The sequence below is a fragment of the Echiichthys vipera genome (genome assembly GCF_963691815.1).
Source record: "Echiichthys vipera genome assembly, chromosome: 11".
In the NCBI taxonomy this organism is placed as follows: Eukaryota; Metazoa; Chordata; class Actinopteri; order Perciformes; family Trachinidae; genus Echiichthys; species Echiichthys vipera.
This window is the reverse complement of record NC_139836.1, coordinates 4,021,181-4,043,680: the sequence shown is the minus strand read 5'-3', so window position 1 is coordinate 4,043,680 and position 22,500 is coordinate 4,021,181. Positions and strand designations below refer to the sequence as shown.

General features: G+C 40.4%; 2 protein-coding genes across 3 annotated transcripts in view; one reads left to right on the top strand and one right to left on the bottom strand.

Moving 5' to 3' along the window:
* nfkb2 (nuclear factor of kappa light polypeptide gene enhancer in B-cells 2 (p49/p100)) overlaps positions 1–1,614 on the top strand; it is a 24,975-nt gene extending 23,361 nt beyond the window's left edge. The window contains exons 23-24 of the mRNA XM_083922873.1: positions 43–154; positions 586–1,614. Coding sequence (XP_083778999.1) covers positions 43–154; positions 586–656 — 183 coding nt within the window. The 3' untranslated portion in view covers positions 657–1,614. The remainder of the gene's footprint in view (positions 1–42; positions 155–585) is intronic.
* Positions 1,615–9,282: 7,668 nt separating this feature from the next.
* Positions 9,283–22,500, bottom strand: part of psda (pleckstrin and Sec7 domain containing a) — a 36,332-nt gene continuing 23,114 nt past the window's right edge. For both annotated transcript variants that reach the window (XM_083922861.1, XM_083922860.1), the window contains exons 7-13: positions 18,237–18,280; positions 15,863–16,053; positions 14,558–14,628; positions 13,402–13,559; positions 13,107–13,251; positions 12,007–12,150; positions 9,283–10,256 (exon numbers count right to left, since the gene is read on the bottom strand). In XM_083922861.1, the coding sequence (XP_083778987.1) occupies positions 9,918–10,256; positions 12,007–12,150; positions 13,107–13,251; positions 13,402–13,559; positions 14,558–14,628; positions 15,863–16,053; positions 18,237–18,280 (1,092 nt within the window). In that variant the 3' untranslated portion in view covers positions 9,283–9,917. The remainder of the gene's footprint in view (positions 10,257–12,006; positions 12,151–13,106; positions 13,252–13,401; positions 13,560–14,557; positions 14,629–15,862; positions 16,054–18,236; positions 18,281–22,500) is intronic.

Here is a 22,500-nt window from a genome sequence, read left to right as displayed (position 1 = left end):
GTGTGTGTGTGTGTGTGTGTGTGTGTGTGTGTGTGTGTGCAGCTGGGTGGTGGTCCCGTCGAAGGTCTGGTTGAAGCTCTGCAGTCGCTCGGTCTGACAGACGGCGTCCGGCTCCTGAGAGACACGGAGCTACGAGACGACAAACACAGCACAGGTAACGCAGCCGCCTCTCTGCTGACGTCCGCGGAACTTTAGAAAGTTTTGTTTATATAAATAAACTTTTGTTTAAATGAATAAAGTTTTGTTTAAATGAATAAAGTTTTGTTTATATAAATAAAGTTTTACTACAAATAGTTCTGTTCCTATAGATTTTTTATATAAATAAAGTTTTGTTCCCATAGTTAAAGGTTTGTTTATACAAATAAAGTTTACTATAAATACATTTTGTTCCTATAAATAAAGTTTTGTAACCATAAATAAAGTTGATCATGTAAATAGGGTTTTGTTTATATAGTTTAACTATCAATAAAGTTTTTTTCCTATAGATAAAGTTTTTTTATATAAATATCGTTTAGTAACAGTAAATAAAGTTTTGATTCAAACCGCTGTGACACTCACCTCGTTCATGTTTTTCTGTCCAATCAGACGCCACGGTCGACAGCGGCTTCGGTAGCCAGCCAATGGAAGAGGAGGAGCCGCCTGTGGCCAATCAGTGACGAGCAGGAAGTAGAATCTCATCTGGAGCAGCTGCGAGAATCTCGTCCTGCGGGATCCAGGTCTCAGGATCCAGGTCTCTGGATCCGGGTCTGAGGATCCGGGTCTCAGGATCCAGGTCTGAGGATCCAGGTCTGAGGATCCAGGTCTGAGGATCCAGGTCTCAGGATCCAGGTCTGAGGATCCGGGTCTGAGGATCCAGGTCTGAGGATCCAGGTCTGAGGATCCAGGTCTCAGGATCCAGGTCTCTTGATCCAGGTCCCAGGATCCGGGTCTGAGGATCCGGGTCTCAGGATCCGGGTCTCTTGATCCAGGTCCCAGGATCCGGGTCTCATGATCCAGGTCTCAGGATCCGGGTCTCAGGATCCAGGTCTCAGGATCCAGGTCTCAGGATCCAGGTCTCTTGATCCAGGTCCCAGGATCCGGGTCTGAGGATCCGGGTCTCAGGATCCGGGTTTCAGGATCCAGGTCTCTTGATCCAGGTCTCAGGATCCGGGTTGGACTCCAACGTCGTCCACCTGCAGACGGGACGAGCGCTGCGTTCCACGCGGACACAAAGATTGTAAATTCAAAACAGGAAGTCGGACTTTTTGTTTTTTTATCGACACGTTTTTAAAAAATCTGAACTTTTTTACCAGAAAAAAAGTTTTTAAAGAAACAAAAAAGCAAATTTAAAATGAAATAAATCACAACAAGGATTTTTATTCCTGTTTGTTTCAACTTCGTTACATTTTTATTAAGTTATATTTTTGTTTTTCTTGTTTTCCTTAAAGTTGCAACGAGGATAAACTTGTTTTTATGATTATTATTAATGTGTGTGTGTGTGTGTGTGTGTGTGTGTGTGTGTGTGTGTGTGTGTGTGTGTGTGTGTGTGTGTGTTGATCGGCACGTTTCTCCTCGTAGGAAAGTGGAATTTCCGATTTTTTCTGTGTGGTCTTGAACGCAGCATGTTTTTCTCTGTTGCCGGGCAGAAAAAACAAAAGTTTCAAATGTTGTGAATCACTAAAATAAATAAAAATATTCATTTAAAGTTAAAATGACGACGTGTTGAGTTACAAATGTGTTTGACTCAAAGTTTCAGTCCAAGTTAAGAAACTTTATCAATATTATTATTATTAATAACATTTTTTTCAGCTAAAATGTCAAAGTTTGAGGCTTTTTGTGTCAAAATAATAAATTAAAATGATAAAATAATCAAAATTATAGAAAAGTAATAAAAGTTTTTTGTCAAAATTATGACGATTTAAATCTAAACGGTCTAAATTTTTACCTTTTTCTCTAAAAAATATGAAATATGTCTAAATTTTGACTGTTTTTGTTGTTTTTTAAAGTCAAAATAATAAAATAGTGAAGAATATAAAAACACAAGATTAAATGAATTAAAGTAATATTTTAACATATTGTTAAAGTCAGTAAATATTTTGACAATTTTTACTTTTTTCCTCGAAATGATGAAATTATGTCAAAATTTGCAATTTAAAAAAAGTTACTGGTCAAAGAATTTTACATTTTTTATTAAAAATACGACTTTAGTCAAAAGTTATCAGATGGTAAATTAATTAAATAAAAAATATACAATTATTCAAAGTGATATTCAGTTAATTTTGATTTAATACATGAAAATCAAACCATTAATTTACTCATCCGTCAGATCTGTGACTTATTTAATAACTTTGATTTAAAGTGTTTATTTTGTTTTATATTTATTTTTTAATTCAGTCAAAGTTTTTGTCCAAATTAAAAAACATTTGGACTTTAAATTAAAATTATAAAATAGTGAAGATTATAGAAAAGTTATGATTTTTTTTTTTGGTCCAAATTATGACGATTAAAATTTGAACGGTCTAAATTTTTACTTTTTTTTTTTTTTTTACAAAGAAAATCAATAAAGTGTTTTTATTTTTATTTATTAATATGATACTTATAATTTAATAACTCTGACATAAAGTGTTTATTTTGTATATATAAATATATATATATAAATATAAATATATATATATATTTATATTTATATATATATAAATATATATATTTATATATATATATATACATATATATATATATTTATATATATATGTATATATATTTATTTAGAGTAAAGTCAAAATAGTGAAGATATTAAAGAAGAATTCCTTTTATTTGTCCATGAATGGGGAAATTCAATTTTCACTCCATTATTGATCAGGACACACACACACACACACACACACACACACACACACACACACACAGGACCTGTATACATGCAAATAATAAACCCTGAGCAGTTGGGGGTTCAGTTCCTTGCTCAACAGCACCTCAGCAGTGCCCAGGAGATGAACTGGCACCTCTCCAACCACCAGTCCACGCTCCAATCGTGGTGCACACAGGGACTCGAACCTGTGACCCTCCGGTCCCTGGCCCAGTCACCTATGGACTGAGCTACCGCCGCCCCAAAGATCTGAAATTTAATGGATGTTTTCAATCGTATATCATAAAAAATAAACAATTCTTGAAAGTTACATTCAGTAAATGGTGACTTCAAACTTTACAAACCATTAATAAGATGATTCTCATCTGTGAGTTATTATTTAATAACTCTGACTTTAAGTGTTTATTTTATATTTATTTATTTAATTCAGTCAAAGTTTTTGTTCAAATTAAGAAACAATTGGACTTTAAATTAAAATAATAAAATATTTAAGATTATAGAAAAATATTTATAATTTAATTACTTTGACTTTAAGTGTTTATTTTATATTTTATTTTTATTTATTTTTTTAGAGTAAAGTCAAAATAATGAAATAGTGAAGATTATAAAGTTCTAAAAGGTTTTTGGTCACAATTAAAAATCACTTTTTTTTTACCTTTTACTTGAAAATTAGGAAAAAAAACATTTTTTTTGATGGAAATTTGAACAAAATTAAATCAAATAAAAGCAAAATTTTATAATATTGTTTTCAAGTCAGTGAATATTTTGACAGTTTTGACTTTAAACATGAAAATAATGAAATATTAAAACCATTAAATCACAGTTAAAACATAATAAAGATGATTTTCTGTCTGATTTGGAATTAAGACAAAATACACGGTGGTGTAGTGGTCAGCACTGATGCATCACAGCGAGAAGGTTCCAGGTTCGAATCCCGGCTGGGTCCCTCATGTGTGGAGTTTGCATGTTCCCAGCAAATATCATGCTTAGCTTTCCTCGAAGCAAAACATAATGTTGCGCTATCTGTTTACAGACCAGGGCGACACGGTGGTATAGTGGTTAGCACTGTTGCCTTGAATCCCGGCTGGGGCCCTTCTGTGTGGAGTTTGCGTGTTCTCCCCGTGTCTGCGTGGGTTTTCTCCGGGTTCTCCGGTTTCCTCCCACAGTCCAAAGACGTGCAGGTGTTCGGCTCATTGATGACTCTAAATCACCCGTAGGTGTGAATGGTTGTCTGTCTCTGTTCGTCTCTATGTGTCCTGTGATAGACTGGCGTCCTGTCCAGGGTGGACCCCGCCTCACGCCATTTAAAACCATTTAATCACAGTTAAAATATAATAATGATGATTTTATGTCAGATTTATGATTTAAACTTTAATAATTTAGATTTAAAGTGGGTTTTTATTTAAGAAAATGTCAAAAATACAAGTTATTTAAACTTTTTTAAACAAACCAACTTTAAAAAATGTAGATAAATTAGAAAGTTTAAGTGCGCTGTGCAACATTAACATGTTTTACTGTGTTTTAATCGTCATTTCTCCGTATTTTCGTGGTTTCTCTTCAGACCTGGAAACATGAATCCCTGATGTGAGGAGTAAAAACGACTCTGAGACGCTTGTTGTTGTTTTAAAATGTTTTTATTTCTGCCTCGAAGCTTTCAAAATGAAACGCACATGTTCGTGTTTCACTACGACCAAAACCTCACAGGATGCGGACGGTTATGTACAGCTATCGATCGGCGAGCCGGCGGCGAACATTCAAACCGCAGCGAAGCCGTAAAAAACAAAACAGAACAGAAAAACTTTCACAGGAACTAAACTCGGCCTTCGTCGTCGATCGGAGACGACGAGCGACAGAATAAATAAACCGGCGGTTCGAACCTCTCGGAGGAGGTCAAACACCTGCTTTCGCTCTAAAATACCTAAACCAAAGTGCCCTAAGACGCAGCGCGCTCTAGCTAGGCGCTCAGCCCGACTACGGTATGGCTTCTCGATGTGAACATTTATTTACAGAGTTCGGACACGGACAAAGAGCTGAAAGCGGCCATGACTTTTAGACAGATTCATCCTATGCTGCTTTACATTGCACAGTGCGACAAATACACCCGAAGTACACAAGTGTCACTGGATATCTGAGGGAGTAAATACGACCCGGCGTGGGGTCAAACGGCTCCGCGGGACGATAGATGCGTCCCAGTGTCGACCAGCGCGTCGATGTTTGTCCGATGGAGGACGAAGAAAAGGACGGATTCGGTCCAACGTCCTCTCTGATCTTCCCGTGAGATCTCTGCGCGTGAAGGTCCGGTTGTAACGTCTAAAGGTACTTGCGAAGTCTTGGATTCATCGCGAAAAAGCTGCAGGACGTCAGACATCGAGCAATCGACGAGCGGAGAGGTTTGGACCCGATCGAGGACCGGGACGGTTAAGAACGCGGAGGTGTTCCAGATGGACGATGGGAGATCTCCATCAGGACTCACGAGATCTTCGTCACAAGATGCCGAACGCCCGACCACAACCGCCGCAACGCAAAAGACTCAGAAGTCGCCCGGCGGCAGAACGACGGGAAGGAGAGAAAAGGTCAAGTTCATGCAAACGTCCTCTGACAAAACCGGTCGGCCGGTTCTGATGATTAGGAGAAATCGGAAGTTGCTGTTTTTACGTCAACGCACTGACAAAAACAGCCGATCGTCCACGTTTCTCTGCGATAAGATCGTTAACGAGCAACGAGGACGTGAAGCAGGGAACTTCTTTCATGCACCAGCTCGACCGTCCACTTACAGCGGACTCCGACACGCGGGGCCGATTGAAGGTACGTGTGTTCTGCACCGTCGGCGCTCGTCGGTCCTCGTCAGCGGCTTTTTTGGACGATTCTCTCGTTGGCCACGAGATTGAGATCAAACTCGTCATTTCAGGGTTTTTTTAGTTAGTAACTGTTTGTTATTGTTCGCTCATGCACGGTAAATATCATTTGTTCTTTCGCCATCGGGTAGCGTCTTGAACCGGTCATCTTTGCGTTGGTTTTGCGGTTGACAAAGACCAACTACGGCGTCCGCGCTGGTCGGTTGTCGGCTGTCGTCTTTGCGGTGAGTTCAAGTGCCACTATTTTGGGGCGAGAAGTCGGCATTTCGTCAACACGAGTTCTTTGAAGGGCCGTCGGTGTGTCTGGGCCTTAAGAACGGTAACCACGTCCTTTAGCTCTTCTACGGGATCTTGACGCATTGCAAAGCCTGATGGGATATGCAGTCCGTCCAAAACAGTCTGGAAACTCAGTCCGTTGGAGTCGACGTTGATCGCGTTAAGACGCCAGAAGTGCGTCTGCAGAGGACGCTGATTCCAGCCGGTCGCGTCGGTCGGACGAAGGCGAAACTCGATCGGTGCGACGAGCAACAAACGTGGAAGATTGTGGTTCTCACGCCGCGTGCTGAGAAACTTAAACAAGCGAGGTCGTGTGAAAACTTTCTGCAGACCATGAAAATAAAAAAACACAACAACATCTTTCAGTACCTTTGAATATGTGGTTTCTAACGTCCTCTTTGTCTTTAAAGTCTGACTCTGAAGAACAGACGATGATTCACAGACGGACCAATGAGGAAAACCGTGTTCCCGTCCGTACCAGACTAATTCCTGGAGGATTCTCAGTCCTGGGAGTCTGTAACGGCAGCATCAGTGTTCGTAAACCATCAGAGATTTAACAACTCACACTGAAGTCTGCCCGGAAACATCCAGAGCAACTCTCTTCTTCTCCAGCTGCGTGTTCCCGATCACAAACCGACCGTTCACTTTAAACAATGATGCAAAACTTTGTCTGCAAAAGTGTCAGATGACGTAAATGTTGCCTTCAGAGTTTTAAGGATGAAGCACAGCGTCGTTTGTTTAAAGTATAAACTTGAGCAAAACCTGACACGTGGGGTCGACCACTTCTTTAACGCGCCGACCGTAAAAGTGACGCGCAGAGTCCTGAAGAAAACGCAACAAACAGCTGCGCTCTGCTGCCACCTGGTGTCTGTTTCACGTCATTACATCGGTTTTATGTGGAAAAATCTGAATTTTACATATTTAATCAAACATTATCATCAATAATTATGACTTTAGTCAAAGTTATCAGATGGTAAATCAATTAAATGAATAAAAAATACAATTATTCAAAGTTATATTCAGTAAATTTTGACTTCATACATGAAAATTGTGACATTAATCAGATGTTACTCATCCGTCAGATCTGTGATTTACTATTTAATAACTTTGACTTAAGGTGTTTATATTATGTTTATCTTTTTAGAGTTAAGTCAAAATAATAAAACAGTGAAAATTATAAAGTTCTAAAAGGTTTTTGGTCCTGATTATAAATCACTTATAAACATTATTTACTTTTTTTTCTTCAAAATTAGGAAACAAACATCGTTTTATTTTGAAAATCCTGATTTTTCACGAGGAACAGGAAGGAAATCAAAGAGGAATGCATGTTTTTAACGTTCACATTTACGGATACTGACGAGTCCCGATATGGAAGTCCGGGAGTGCCAACGTTTAATATTTACAGGGCTGCACGACACGAGGAAAACATGGAAGTGCAAACATTTAGGCTGATGCTTCAACTGTGACATGATTCACAATAATACAGGGAATGATCTTTTTATTATCATTTACTCTAATTTGCATTGGAAAGTTTGCATTTTTTGGAGAATCTGTACCAAACAAAGATGTTTTTTTTTACTTAAGTCTGCGTTGAACTGCTTTATATTTTATTAATCGTAATAAAAATAACCACAAATAACCTGTTCAAAGGGTCGCACATTTAATAAATAGTTGTTTTTGTTGCATATTAGAGTCTAAAACATATAAGATCTTAATCATGTTTTAGTTTGTCTTAATTTTACTGATTTATTTAAATATATAAAAGATTTTAACCCCCAAAATCTTAACAATATTACCACAGTGTTGGAAAGTAACTGAGCACATTCACTCGAGTTCTCTATGTAAGTACAATTTTGCATTTTGCAAGAAAAAATAATATGTTTTTCTTTACCGCAGCTTATTTATCTGACAGCTTTTGTCACTTTACAGAGTATTAAAACAGATAAACTCATAAATGATGATGTGTTATAATAAATTCAACTACAACAGAAGAATATAAAGTAAATAAAACCATATTTACCAACGGCGACGTTAAAGGGACGCACACGTTCATGCGTTAAATATTATAATACGATCACATTTGTTATTCTGCAGAATGAGTTCTTCTGCTTTTGGTCCTGAAAGTTTAATTTAATGTGGATTTTTCTGCTTTTATAATGTTTTAGTTCAACTTTAGACGAGGAAACGAACACTCTGGCGACGCCAAGTGGCAGCAGCAGGAAACTGCACGTGAAGACTTCATTACCCAGAATCCCCTGGGATCCGGAGACTCTTAAGATTTCACTTTTCAGTTTCTTTAACCCAGACGATTTAAAACGTCTGAACTCTCGTCTCCAAACAAATAAACAAACAAAGGTCGATCCGGCGCGAAACGTCAGCTTTAAGTGAAGAAAACAGGAACGTGAAGAGAAAACGGACGGATTCAAACATTTCTTCAGTTTCCAGCAAAGACAGGAAGTTCGTTAGCGACACAACTACTGAGCGAGCGCCAAAACCATCCAAACCGTGACCTGCAGATGTGAAGAAATGCAATATTTCACTCTTTACGCACAAAAAAATACAAAAAATCCTGATTTATTTCATTTATATTGACGTTTAATACGTATTTTTTTGTCTTTAAACATTATTTACTCATAGTTTCGGGTTTTTTTTGTGATGCTAGCATCTTAAATTCATGTGTTTTGTAAATTATACTTCATACTATACTTCAACTATAATATTATGTTTAATAAAGGGGGGGTGGGGATTGAGATTCGGTACCTTTATGGTTCTAAATAAGTGCAACAAAGCCCCCCCGGCTGAACGAGCGCGTTATAAACCTGCAGGAACGTGACGCCTCGTGACGTGACGTGACGTGACGTGCGCTCGGCCTGCGGACTAATTCACGTTTGGATTGTTTTGATTTTTTATCGCTCAGTCAGTAGTTTTGATTTGGTCGCTGATGATCTTCCGTACAGTCCTTTTTTTGTGTTTGTTCCAGCAGAAAACAACATAAATAACAACAAACACGCTTTGATCCGCCTCCATCCAGCAGGTCCGCTCAGTATTTACACGTCAAGGGCTAACAACACAGAATTACTGTGTACACACGCACACTCACACACACACACACACACACACACACTCATACACACACTCTGAAGTGCGGAGGAGGAGGTATTGTGTTCTGTGACACATCATCACAGCCTCGGTCTGTTTGTTTGTTTGTTTGTTTGTTTGATTTCTGGCCGGGGGAGTCCTGACTCCGAGGTCTCACTTCCTGTCCCTCCCTCCCTCCCTCCCTCCCGTCCTCCCCTATTTGCTCGGTCGCCACAGCAACAGTCCCACGCTCTCTCTCTCTCTTTGTGTCCGTCATATCTGGTCGGCATGGCAACCTGCTCCCCTCGTTTGTTACTAGGAGAAGCAGAGCGACGGCCGTGCAGGAAAGTCAGTTTTTTTTAAAGTCGCAATAAAATAAAATAAAATAAAATAAAAATAAAGTACCGACAAACAGTGATTTGTGATCACGTCGCTCTGGGAATGAAAATGATTTGTGATTTTTCACCTTTTCTCTGTTTTTTAACAACAAACGGTTCCAGAAAATCCCTGAAATGAAAAATGTGACAGGAAATGAAGCCGTTCTTCTTCTTCTCTGAGTCGATGTTTGGACCATAAATCAAAAAACGGACGCTCCTCAAACCTGTTTTTTTAGTGTTTAGACAAAAACAACAACAACAAACAAAACAAAAAGCTCCACTCGTCCGTTGGGTCGTCCCTCGGAGCGTCTCCTCTCCCGCCGACCTCGAACGTCTCGGCTCTGGAGGAGAAATCGCCTCGGCCAATCAGAATCTGACTGAGGTGTAAGAGAAAAAGGTGTAAGGGAGGATGTGCGCCTGTTGCCCGTGATGCTTCACGTCCGTCTCCAGCCACGCGCGTTTGTATAAAACCCCATTCTCGCCGCTTTACGACGCCTCTTCCTGTTTGCTGCTCTGTTTCTGCAGCTCAGGCTGCTCCTGGTTCCCGCCTCCGCCTCCAGCGCCGCCGCCGTTCTTCTTCTTGCTTCCCTCTTTGCCGCTGGTCTTGGAGGCCGAGGACGAGGTTGACGTCACCTTTAAGCTCTTGGATGTTTTCGTCCCGCGGGCTTTCTCCTTGTTTCCCGTTTCCAGGGGGAGCGTTGGGCTGGAGTGCGCCCTCTGCAGGCCGCCGTCGTCAAACAGCCGCGACTCGAAGGTCGACAGGTCCTCGTCGCCGCTCGACAGTTTGGCCCGGAGCAGCATGGCGTATGTACCGTACCGGGTTTTCTGTGGGAGAAGAGACGGCGTTAACGATGCTGCGACAATTATTAATAAAGAGTCTCTCTTAAAAACCTGATTATTACGATTTGAACAAAATAAAACAGTAAATAAAAAAACGTCTTAATGATGCAACAAAGCAGATTCGGAGCTTGGAAGTTAATTGCTAATAAACGTCTCTTAACATTAAAGAGTAAAGTACGTTTTTTCTCATAAATATACGATTTTTAATTCCCTCTACTCGTCTCAAACTTGCACCTTTTCCCCTGATTATTAGCTTTAATAATCTGCTGTGTCACTGCTGTAAAATGAGACATTTGTGCCTTTAATTTATGAATATTTCACTCGTTAAAACATCTCGCCGCCTCGTTTCACGTGTTCTGGAGTCGACGCTTGTTTTATTTTCTCTATGCAGACGACACTCTGCTCTACTTGTCTGTGTAATTAAGCTTTTATTGTGAAAATCTTAGCTTCTTTTGTTTGGAAAAGTGTTTTTTTAAAAGAATCTTTACCTACTTTTATACATTTACCTACAAATACGACAGCAGAGTCCATTTTAAGACGTTTTATTACATTTCTGACTGAAGAAGCGTTTCATCTGCGTTAAGACACGATAACAACAACTGTTGGTGACGGAGAGCAGGAACAGACAGTAAACAGCAGACTGGTCCTTTAACGGAGCGCCGTGTTCCTGACACCGTGTTTCTCGTGTTTCTGCGGCGTGTTTGACACCAGACGCACTGATTCAGTGACAGTTTGTGATGAAGACGAGCAGAAATGAGACAGAAGGAGCTGCAGAGACACCGTCAGTGATGTTCAGACCTCAGAGCGTTTCGCTTCAGAGGAAATGTGAAGGTTTTTATTACTAAACCTGATAAAACACAAACGATTTACATGTTCACATGATTTACTGGACAATAATCACCTATTTTGATATTTGATTGATTGTTTTTCATGCAAAAATGTCAGAAAATGCTGTTTTATATCACGTTAAACTGATTTTCTTTGTACTTTTACAGTCATCACCCTGGACTTTGATTTAAAAACGTCCATCTTTGTTTCTCAATCAGACGAAAAATTGATTATTCTAGAAAATAATTGCATTTTACTTGATAATGAAGTCCCAGGAACAAGACGCCCAAACCAAGTCATTTTGTGTCCTTTTGTGATTGTTTTGCATCTAATTTTAGTCGTTTCATGTCGTCTTTGTGTTAATTTTGTGTCTCTTTGTAGTCGTTTTGGGTCATTGACACTTATTTTACACATCCTTGAGGTCATTTTATAGGTTTTTTTCGCATCTGTTTTTTACTTGTTTTTTTATCTTTTTGTCATACTTTGCGGTTGTTTCTAGTAATTTTATAGGGTTTTTTGCATCTCTTTGATTGTTTTGCATCTAATTTTTGTCGTTTTATGTCGTCTTTGTAGCCATTTTGGATCTTTTCCACTCGTTTTGCATGTCCTTGAGGTCAATTTATAGGTTTTTTTTGCACCTCTTTGATTGTTTTGCATCTATTTTTCACTTGTTTTGTATCTTTTTGTCATACTTTTGGGTTGTTTGTTTACATCTCTTTGATTGTTTTGCATCTATTTTTTACTCATTTTGTATCATTCTGTCGTGTTTCTGGGTCGTTTTTGTCATTTTGTGTCTACTGGGACACGAAACACAGGTCTAGTGTTTATGAACATGTTAATGATGAAAAGTTACGTCTCATATCTTTAACATTTTAACGTGCATGCAGGTGTTTGTGAATCCTCTCACCTCGAACTCCAGGTACTCCTGTCGGAGTTTCTGCTCCTCCAGCTCGCGACCTTTCACCTTCCGGTCCGGTGTGGAGGGCGTGAGTTCGGCCAGCTCGGAGGAGACCGCCCTGAACCGGTTCTCGTGTGATTTGACCTGCTCCTCCTGTCGGGGTCACAAAGATAAATGAATATTAAAGAAAACCCATAAATTATCATGAAGCTGTGACGCCATCGGAGAAAACTCTGGGACCGTTAATAAACCTGGATCAGAGTCTGGTCCTGGGTCAGTTTGGTGTTGGATCAGGATCAGAGTCAGTACCTGGGTCAGTTTGGTGTCGGATCAGGATCAGAGTCTGTACCTGGGTCAGTTTGGTGTCGGATCAGGATCAGAGTCTGTACCTGGGTCAGTTTGGTGTTGGATAAGGATCAGAGTCTGAACCTGGGTCAGTTTGGTGTCGGATCTGGATCAGAGTCTGTACCTGGGTCAGTTTGGTGTCGGATCAGGATCAGAGTCTGTACCTGGGTCAGTTTGGTGTTGGATCAGGATCAGAGTCTGTACCTGGGTCAGTTTGGTGTCGGATCTGGATCAGAGTCTGTACCTGGGTCAGTTTGGTGTCGGATCAGGATCAGAGTCTGTACCTGGGTCAGTTTGGTGTTGGATAAGGATCAGAGTCTGAACCTGGGTCAGTTTGGTGTCGGATCTGGATCAGAGTCTGTACCTGGGTCAGTTTGGTGTCGGATCAGGATCAGAGTCTGTACCTGGGTCAGTTTGGTGTTGGATCAGGATCAGAGTCTGTACCTGGGTCAGTTTGGTGTCGGATCTGGATCAGAGTCTGTACCTGGGTCAGTTTGGTGTCGGATCAGGATCAGAGTCTGTACCTGGGTCAGTTTGGTGTTGGATCAGGATCAGAGTCTGTACCTGGGTCAGTTTGGTGTCGGATCAGGATCAGAGTCTGTTCCTGGGTCAGTTTGGTGTCGGATCTGGATCAGAGTCTGTACCTGGGTCAGTTTGGTGTCTGATCAGGATCAGGGTCTGTACCTGGGTCAGTTTGGTGTCGGATCAGGATCAGAATCTGTACCTGGGTCAGTTTGGTGTTGGATCAGGATCAGAGTCTGTACCTGGGTCAGTTTGGTGTTGGACCCCGGCAGAAGGGGGCGGCTGAATCTCTTCTGGGAGCCGATCGCCGCGGGGAACGGTGGAGCCGAGAACATGGCGGCGACCACGTTGATGCGTGTGATCCACGACTGCATCTGTTCGGCGCTCCTGCGGGAAAAAAACACGTGTGAGACGATGAAACTTTGAGACTCGAGAGGAAAACGGCTCCGTGAAAAAAACCCAGTGACCAGCTGACAACACTTCCTGTTTGTTCTGTAACAAGAACAAACAAACAAACAGCGTGGCGTGCGTCCTTACGGCGCCTGCAGCAGGAACACTCTCCAGTCGGCCGTCCTCAGGTAGAACACGTTGGGTCTCTTGCTGTAGTCGGCCGCTCTCATGGCCAGAGAGTGATGGATGGACACGGCGTTCTTCACGTCCTCCTCCGTCAGCTCTCGCTCCGCGCGGTACTCGTCCTGTCGGCCAATCACAGGGCAGAGAGACGTCAGACAGCCAATCACAGGGCAGAGAGACGTCAGACAGCCAATCACAGCGCAGAGAGACGTCAGACAGCCAAACACAGCGCAGAGAGAAGTCAGACAGCCAATCGCAGCACAGCAAGACGTCACACAGCCAATCACAGCGCAGCGATACGTCAGATAGCCAATCACAGCGCAACGAGACGTCAAAAAGCCAATCACAGCGCAGTGAGATGTCACACAGCCAATCACAGCGCAGCAAGACGTCAGACAGCCAATCACAGCGCAGCGAGACGTCACACAGCCAATCACAGCGCAGCAAGAGGTCACACAGCCAATCAAAGCGCAGAGAGACGTCATACAGCCAATCACAGCGCAGCGAGACGTCACACAGCCAATCACAGCTCAGGGAAACGTCACACAGCCAATCACAGCGCAGGGAGACGTCACACAGCCAATCACAGGGCAGTGAGACGTCACACAGCCAATCACAGCGCAGCGAGGCGTCACACAGCCAATCAGGTTGTAACACACTGAGAAAACTTTGTTTTCATAACTTATGTTGTAAAAAACTTTAATTATACAACAAAATAAGTGGTGCATTATATACAAAAACAACATAATTGCGTATTATGTAATTCTGCATCATGTGAAAGGAATATTTTTATTATATTTTAATGATGAACCAATTTTGTTTTGTCTTTAGCAACAAAACACTGTTAATGTTAATAAACAAGAAGTTACGCATTGAACCTTTACTGCTTTAAAACCCGTAAAAAACAAAGAAATGGTGTCATTTTTAAAAACAAAGAGGAAAACATCACAAAAAGAGGTTGAAATAGGAAAAGAGATCATTGCTGTCTGACCCAAATGTCTGTCCTGTTCTCATATATTTATATATTTGGGACACAAGAGTTAAAAATAGACGCTTAATGTGGAGAAACTGGCATGTATGAAACAGCAGGGCTGCTGGGAAATGTAGTTTAGATGTTTACCTTCTGCAGGTAGAGCACGAGACCCTTCAGCATGGCGTAGAAGGACTTCCACCCCCTCTTACCCCGCGGCGCTGGAAGAAACGAGGCATCATGGGGAATTAAACAACGCAAGGTTTCATCCGAACATTACCACGATCGTGATTTTGTGTTTGTTTATCTTTAACAGATCAAAAAAACGTGCTTTACATTATTTAATCAGCTTTAAACCTCATGAGTTTCCGCTGCAATATGGTATTTATATATATATTATATGACTGTTGCGTTTCCACCTAAAGTCTTCTTAGGAAATACTTCAAGGACCTAACAGGTTCCTAATATTATTCGTGCTTCCACGGCATTAGAAGACCCACAAAGATTAGGCAAATTAAAAACATGATGTATGGAAAACAAAACAATATTAAAAATGTCCCCAGAACTTAATTTAGACGCTGGTCCCTGTGGTCGAAAACGGAAAAAGGTTCCTAGTTCCTGTGGTCTTTGGTAACAGAGGAAGGTAAATGTGGGTGTCGTCTGCGTAATGATGGTAGTTGAAGTGTAATTCCAGCGTAAAATCATCCCATGGTCTTTTTTTGACACTTACATACATTGAAAATACCATTGAGACAGTTGCTTTTTCGTGTATAAACTATTAACGGAGAAATCCCGGAGAGTCACTAACAGCCGGACGTGGCTAACAGTGATTAGCTTGGGGCAGCACGGTGAAGGCATTCAAACGTCTATTTTAACCACTAATGCTGCTGAGAATAACAGCAAACCTCTGCAGCAGCACGAGAAGAGTCCCTACACACACAACAAAGCACCAATGGGCTCCTTCCTTTGGGATTGACTTTGGTAATCCACTTGAATGGACTTTACTATGAGAGGAGCTGGTACAGGGGCCAGTAGGTAAGTCTTTAAAACTCTCTTTTAATAAACTCTGGCTTCACTAACTACGTTGTTGCTGCTGCTTTACGCCGTAATATCTCTTTAATGTCATTGGTTTGTATGATGTGGCCTTATGAAAACACGCAAAAGTAAAATAGAAAGAGGATCTAGGATTGAGCCCTGGGGAACTCCGCACATCACATTGATGCAATCAGATGCGTAATTACTCATCGAGACAAAATAGCTCCTGAAGATACGACTCGAAACACTTCATCCCTAAACCTGAGAGCCCAAGACTCGACAAATGTTTCTGTTTTTTATGAAATTTATGGAAAAATACACCTTTAAAATCCAAAAACAGCAACAAAACGGCAACAAAACACGCAGGTTATATAAAAGATTTTGTGGATAAACAAAAGTAGAAGAGTCAGAAAGACGTACTTCTCTTCCCGTCGGGGTCGGCGTGGACTTTGCGGATCAGGAAGCCGCTCTTGTAGAGCTCGCCATCGGCCTGCTGGGCGACGCCCACCAGGGGGTTTCCGCCGCTGCCGAGTCGCTTCATGGTGTGGGAGGCGGAGTCTGTCCGGACGTCAGCCAGCTCCGACATGGACTTCCTCAACTCCTCCTCATCACTTCGGAAGATGAAGGACAAAAGGAATTACATCATTAAACTGGTCGTTAAATAGTGAAAATAGTGACAAAATAACCCAGAGCCCAAATATTTGTTTTTTCATTAGTTACTGACATAATTAACAATTCATTCAAAATATAGAAATAAAAATGAACAATAAATAATTCAAAATTATTTTAAAAAATTCAAATAAAAAAATAAATAATATATCACTTATTAAATTCTAATTTGGATAATAAACAATTAATTATTATATAATAAATTAAATTATAATCATTCAAAAAAATGTAAACAATTAAAACAAAATATTTGATTTAATTTATTCTAATTTAAAAATAAAAATAAATGAATTAGTTTATTAAATTAATTAATTACAATAATAAAAAGATAAATCAAAATTATTAAAAAAATAAATGTCTATTATTAAAATAATAATAAAATAAGAAATAAGAAAAACAGCAAATCTTCAACCATCAAAAAAAGTTTCACATTCATTTTCTATCAATCAATAATAAATATATATTATTAATGAAGTAATGGATTCAGCTGTACTCGTATAAACATTAGATTTTTTGTGAGTAAAAATATAAAACTGTAAAGTAACTAAAGAGGTAAAATAACTGGGGTTGAATTAAAGTAAAAAGTACAATTCAAATGTTGACTTAAGCCCAGTTCTTTGTATGTTAATATAATAATAACAATAATAATAACAATAATAATAATAATAATACCCGTGTAGGTGACTTATAAAGGGTTGCTGCAGTGTTTTATAAACTCAGTCTTTTCTCATGTAAAAAGAACGAATCACATTTTTATGCATTTTAAATAAGAACGGCGATAATGAGACGTAATGTGTCTGATTCAGCTCAGCGGGTGATTCATCGATTAATCACGTTTTTAATTTGCCTCATAATTAATCACAGCTGCGTGACGCAACGTCGGGAAAGATGAACCGCGTGTATTCTTCTTTAAAAACAATCCATAAGTGTAGAAATGTGTTGAGAACATTACATTTATCTGTGTTTTAGACAGACGTACCAACTAAAACATGCTCTTTTCTTGGGATAAATAATAAATAATGCTCCAAAGTTCGACCTAATGCTGATCTATGTAACTGCGTCTAACCGTAAGACTTGTTTGGACAGTTCATGCCTGTGGTCTGTTTTACTGTGTGCGTTTATTTGACTTTATGCTTTATTTCTTTTATCATATGTCAGGGTTATGTCAGGTATTATTAGTCATATGTTGTTGTTACGTCCCTGTGTTGTCGAGGAGGTGACGTAGAAGAAGACAGAAGTTTAAAGTGGAGCAAAAGTGGAGCATTAATTAACAAAATAAAGGTATTACACAAAAACAAGAGCTCAAAATGTCAATTAAAACCTTTTATATGTGTTATTATCACTATTTTACTTGTGTATATATATATATGTGGTGTGTATCTGTGCTGTTATGTGTATTTTCCTTTATTTTAAATGTATTTTTTATTCACATTTTAATGAATCTGACATATTTTCTGCATCTTTAAATAAAAAAATCATCTAAAAAATCCCTTTTACTTTGTTTTTTTTCCAAACTGGAATAAAATACAACAACCAATGTTCGGTTTATTTATCCATCACCTTATTTATGACGTCAACATCTCTTTTTTCTGTAATATTATATTTGAATTCATCATCTGGAGCCTCTGAACTCATCTCTTTTCATTTTCTCATGTTTTATTTTCCCGTGTCGTCTTAAATCATCACGGCGTCTTTTTTTACCAGATCGCTGCAGAAGATTAAAAAAACCAACCGGACAAACAGCCGAAGAGTTAAAGAAATAAATAAAAAAAGGTTGAACATGAGGGAGGACAGATGCTAAACACACTCAAGACGCCCTAATGTGTGTGTGTGTGTGTGTGTGTGTGTGTGTGTGTGTGTGTGTGTGTGTGTGTGTGTGTGTGTGTGTGTCCCCACAGTCAAGCATGGGCGTTGGGGATGTTGACCTGTAATTACAGCGAGGAAAGAAAGCAGGGAAACGGTTGGCATAGCAACAGAGGCTTAAATAAGGGAGACGGGGCAGCAGGGACACACGCACGCAGAGACACACAGACACACACACACACGCACACACACACGCACACGCACACGCACACGCACACGCACACACACACACACACAGTGTTAAAAGTGTTAAAAAACTTACATGGTCCACTGAAGCTTCTCGTTCTTGATGGAGCTGTAGAGAGTCTGCAGACAACACACAGTCAGATAAGTGTGTGTGTGTGTGTGTGTGTGTGTGTGTGTGTGAGATTCAATTGTGGGACACTTGGCTTGACCTGACAGCCACAATCAATTTTGGTCGATTTTCGTCATTTAAAGCTATAAAATGTAACATTCCCGCCTTTAAATGTGTAAACACCACTAAACCAACTAAACCAACGTTTTACATTTAAATATAAATGTTTCCTACAACGTTCAAACCAGAGAAATGCGCCATTTTATTCAAGTTAACGCTCCATTACATTTGGTGGCACGTCGGCGCTGTCATATCCTCTTTGCGACAGATGCTTCATAACTTTTTAACCAGTTTTAAGATGCATTTTTATGACACACTTTTTAAATTCTGGTGGTTTTTAACTCTACATTTGAACCAGAGGACGGATTTAAGTCTTCTGGATCTGAAGTTATCAGAGAACCGAGCTGAGGAAAAGTTAGCGGCAGCTCGACGAGCCGAACATCGTCGGAGAAACACTGATTTCCAAGAGTTTATTATAAAGGACAGACAGGAAATGGGGTGAGAGAGAGAGAGGGGGAGACATGCAGCAAAGAACCCACAGCTTCTACCTCGAGGACCTTCAGCCTCTTTACATGGGGCGACTGCTCGAACCACTGTACCATCGGCCGCCCCGCAAACACTGATTTATCAACGTGAAGCTGCTTTGGAAATACGAGTTCCGCGTGTTCCTCATTGCTTAAACAGAACAACGTAAATGTTATATTACCGCTTTCCTATCGATTCAGAAGTGTCTCACTGATGAAAGAAGTTTGGACCCAGAAATCGTATTTTGATACGAATGCCTTCACCGTGCTGCCCCGAGCTAATCACTGTTAGCCACGTCCGGCTGTAAGCGTCTCTACCGTATTTCTCTGTTTATAGCTTGTACACGAAAGAGCGCCGAGAAAAGACCCTGGGATGATTTTGCAGTCCCGCCTTCTCAGCGTTAGCGGATGAGCCAAACTAAAAAAAAATTACATCGCAAAATTCCCAAATATGGTTTCTGGTCACTTTAGGTAGTTTTTACCCCGATGTTTGTTTTTCTGTTTTTAAAATGAGTTATTTGTTGCTATAAAAACAGGACGAGACGTCATGATTGAACGTGACTCCACCCCGACTCTGGTTGCAAAATAACAAAATGGCGGCGCCCGTATGGGAGTTATTTTGGCTTCACTTCTGTAAAGCGGGGGAAGGGAAACCGCGTCGTCCATCTTTATTTACAGTCTGTGAGCCAAACGAGCTCGAAAGTGTTTGAAAATACTGAAAAAAAACACTTTTTACATTGTTTTCAAACGTTTTTAACAACTCCTACGCTAATGTTACACACGACGAAGAAGTGTTGAGATGATTGAATGAGATGATGATGAGACATGAACCGAGAATCTTCTACCTTCTTCTTGCGGCTCTGCCGGTGCTGCTGTCCATCCTGGGTTTTCCCCAGCAGGTCGGGGAACGCCAGCGGTTTCAGGGAGCGAGAGCGGGGGGTTCTGGGGTACCTGAACGGGTCGGTGTCCCTCGAGTCGCGCCCGCTCCGCACCGAGCAGAGCGAGCGAGACCGCATGCGGCCTGACGAGTGGATGCTGTTGACGCCGATCATCGCGGCGAGTTTAGAGCATTTGATTTTGAGTCCGACTGAACTTTAGGAGTCTTTGTGAGAGAATCGAAGAGGGAAAAAAGCTTAAAATGAGGAAAGAAAGTCTTAAAAAAGCAGGAAAACCAACGAGTTGATTGGTTTCAGAGAGAAAAGGAAGAGAGGACGACCTCTAAATGACCTCAAAATGACCTCTAAATGACCTCCAAATACTTCAAAAACAATCAGATATTCCCTGTTGTTTTGAAAAGCTGCCAAAACGGCGTGCGTTTGGTCCCGTTCACATCAGCTTCACGTGACGTTGGAAACAGATGTGACTCCACTTTGACAACTTCAGACGCTCAAACAGGAAGTGGTTGCGAGTTAAGTTGGACGGACGGCGTCCTCAGCGGAGCAGCGCAGCCTGCTGCATTATAGATCCAGCTCTATTCATTATGCATCAGAACACAGCAGCAGCGTTTCGTCCGCCTCGTAATCCCGCTGGCTGACAGCCCGCTGCTCGCTCAGGTGTTCGGACGCCAAGGCCACAAAGACAGAGCGACGCTGCCAACGGAGACGATCACCGGGGCCGAGACTCAACCTGCTGCGACACTCGTCCTCTGAATAAAGTGTTTGTGTCGAGAGAGAAATCACTTTAACCGGCTCAGACTCTGTGATTTAAATGATTCTGCTGCAGGAGACTTTTTATGTCCACATCAAATCACATTCAGGCAACTTTTACACTGTTTTGTTGATTAAAATGAGACAAAGTGTTAATTATAGTCACAGTCGGGGCTGTAAGTGATATTTTTCTGTTAATAATCAGTAAAATAAATAATTCATTTACATCCAAAAGTCGAGAACAAACCTATAAAACAGCAAATCTGTGTTTTTCTGTATTTTAATTGAATAAATAAACTGCAGAAAATTAAAATTATTTTATGAATAATTGAATGAATTAAACTATTTTCAAAGCCTTAAATAATTTTAATAAAAATTTAAAATATTAAGATTATTTTATTACTCAATCACAAATCTGTATTTTTATTGAAGAAATACATTTAAAAAATACTTTAATTTGAGAGTAAATGAACAAATGAAATTATTTTAAAAGCCTGAAGTATTTTTTTAACCAAAATTTAAAATATAAATATTATTTTTAATTATAACTCAATCACAGATCTTTATTTTTATTGAATAAATAAATAAATAAAAACTTTAACTGATTAAATAAAATTATTTCGAAAGCCTAAATTAAATTAAGTCAAAATTTAAAATATAAATATTATTTTTTAATTATTACTTAATCACAGATTTGCATTTTTATTAAAGAGATAAATAAAAATAAACTTTAATTTTAAGATTAACTGAATAAATTTAATGATTTTCAAAGCTTAAAATAATTTGTAATCAAACTTTAAAATATAAATATTATTTTTAATTATTACTCAATCACAGATCTGAATTTTTATGAAATAAATAAATGAAAATAAAACATTTGAGTGATGATAAACTGGATAAATGACGTGATTTTTAAGCCTTAATTACGTTTTCAGACAAATACGGAAACATTTTCTCTCCTCAGACTTTAAACACGACCGTTAAATCTCCTAAATCAGGACGTTTAAGTTGTCAGAGCGGCGTCAGCGTCGACTTCCCGTCCACGTCTCATTAATCAGCTGTGAGGGCGCCACATCGCTTTAATCCCTCAACTACTCAGGAGCAGTGATGCGTAATTCACCGGCTCACACTCCTGCAGGAAAACACACACACACACACACACACACACTCAATCCAAAAAAGACCAAAAACAACAACAACTCTGATCTTCTGGTTTTCCCACAGAGAGAGGTTTTGGAAACGTCAGTGAACGTTGAGGCTCCTGATGCAGCGGCGGCGACGGCGGCGGTGGTGGCGTTGGCGCCCGTGGTGGCGTTGGAGGAGAATCCTTGGACTGCAAATAAAAGCTGCGTGACGGAGGGAACGCATCAGCAGCGCCGGCCGCTCGCTCTCACGTCCAAAACATTCACACACGGCAAAAAAAAACGAGAAAAAGGAGAGAAACGGGAAGGCAGGGGCGAGCGAGCACACCCACACATGCAGACAGACAGAGAGAGAGAGAGAGAGAGAGAGAGAGAGGGAGACAGAGAGAGAGAGAGAGAGAGAGAGAGAGAGGGAGAGAGAGAGAGAGAGAGAGGGAGAGAGCACCCCCAAAACTGACGTCAGCTTCTTCCTGAGACGCCGAGATGGAGGGATGGTGGAGGTGGAGAGCAAAGAGAGAGGGATGAGCTGATGGAGAGGAAAAGAGGAGAGTTTCTCCTGTTGCACTCTGGGAGGAAAAGAAAAAAGACCAAAAAAAGGAGAGGGAGAGGGAGAACGCCTCCTTCCTCCTCCTCTTCCTCCTCCTCCTCCTCTTCCTCAGATGTGGATCTCCTCCGTCCTCCAACTTCTCCTCCTTCTCCTCCTTCCTTTCGCTTGTTGTCGTCTCTTGGTCCTGCAGGAGAATCCCTCCGTCAGGTGAGCTCACTCCTCTTCCTCCTCTTCTTCTTCTTCTCTGCTGAGACTCTGAACTGTTGAGGAGTGCTGCTCGCCCTCCCTCCTCCTTCTCTCCCTCCCATCTCC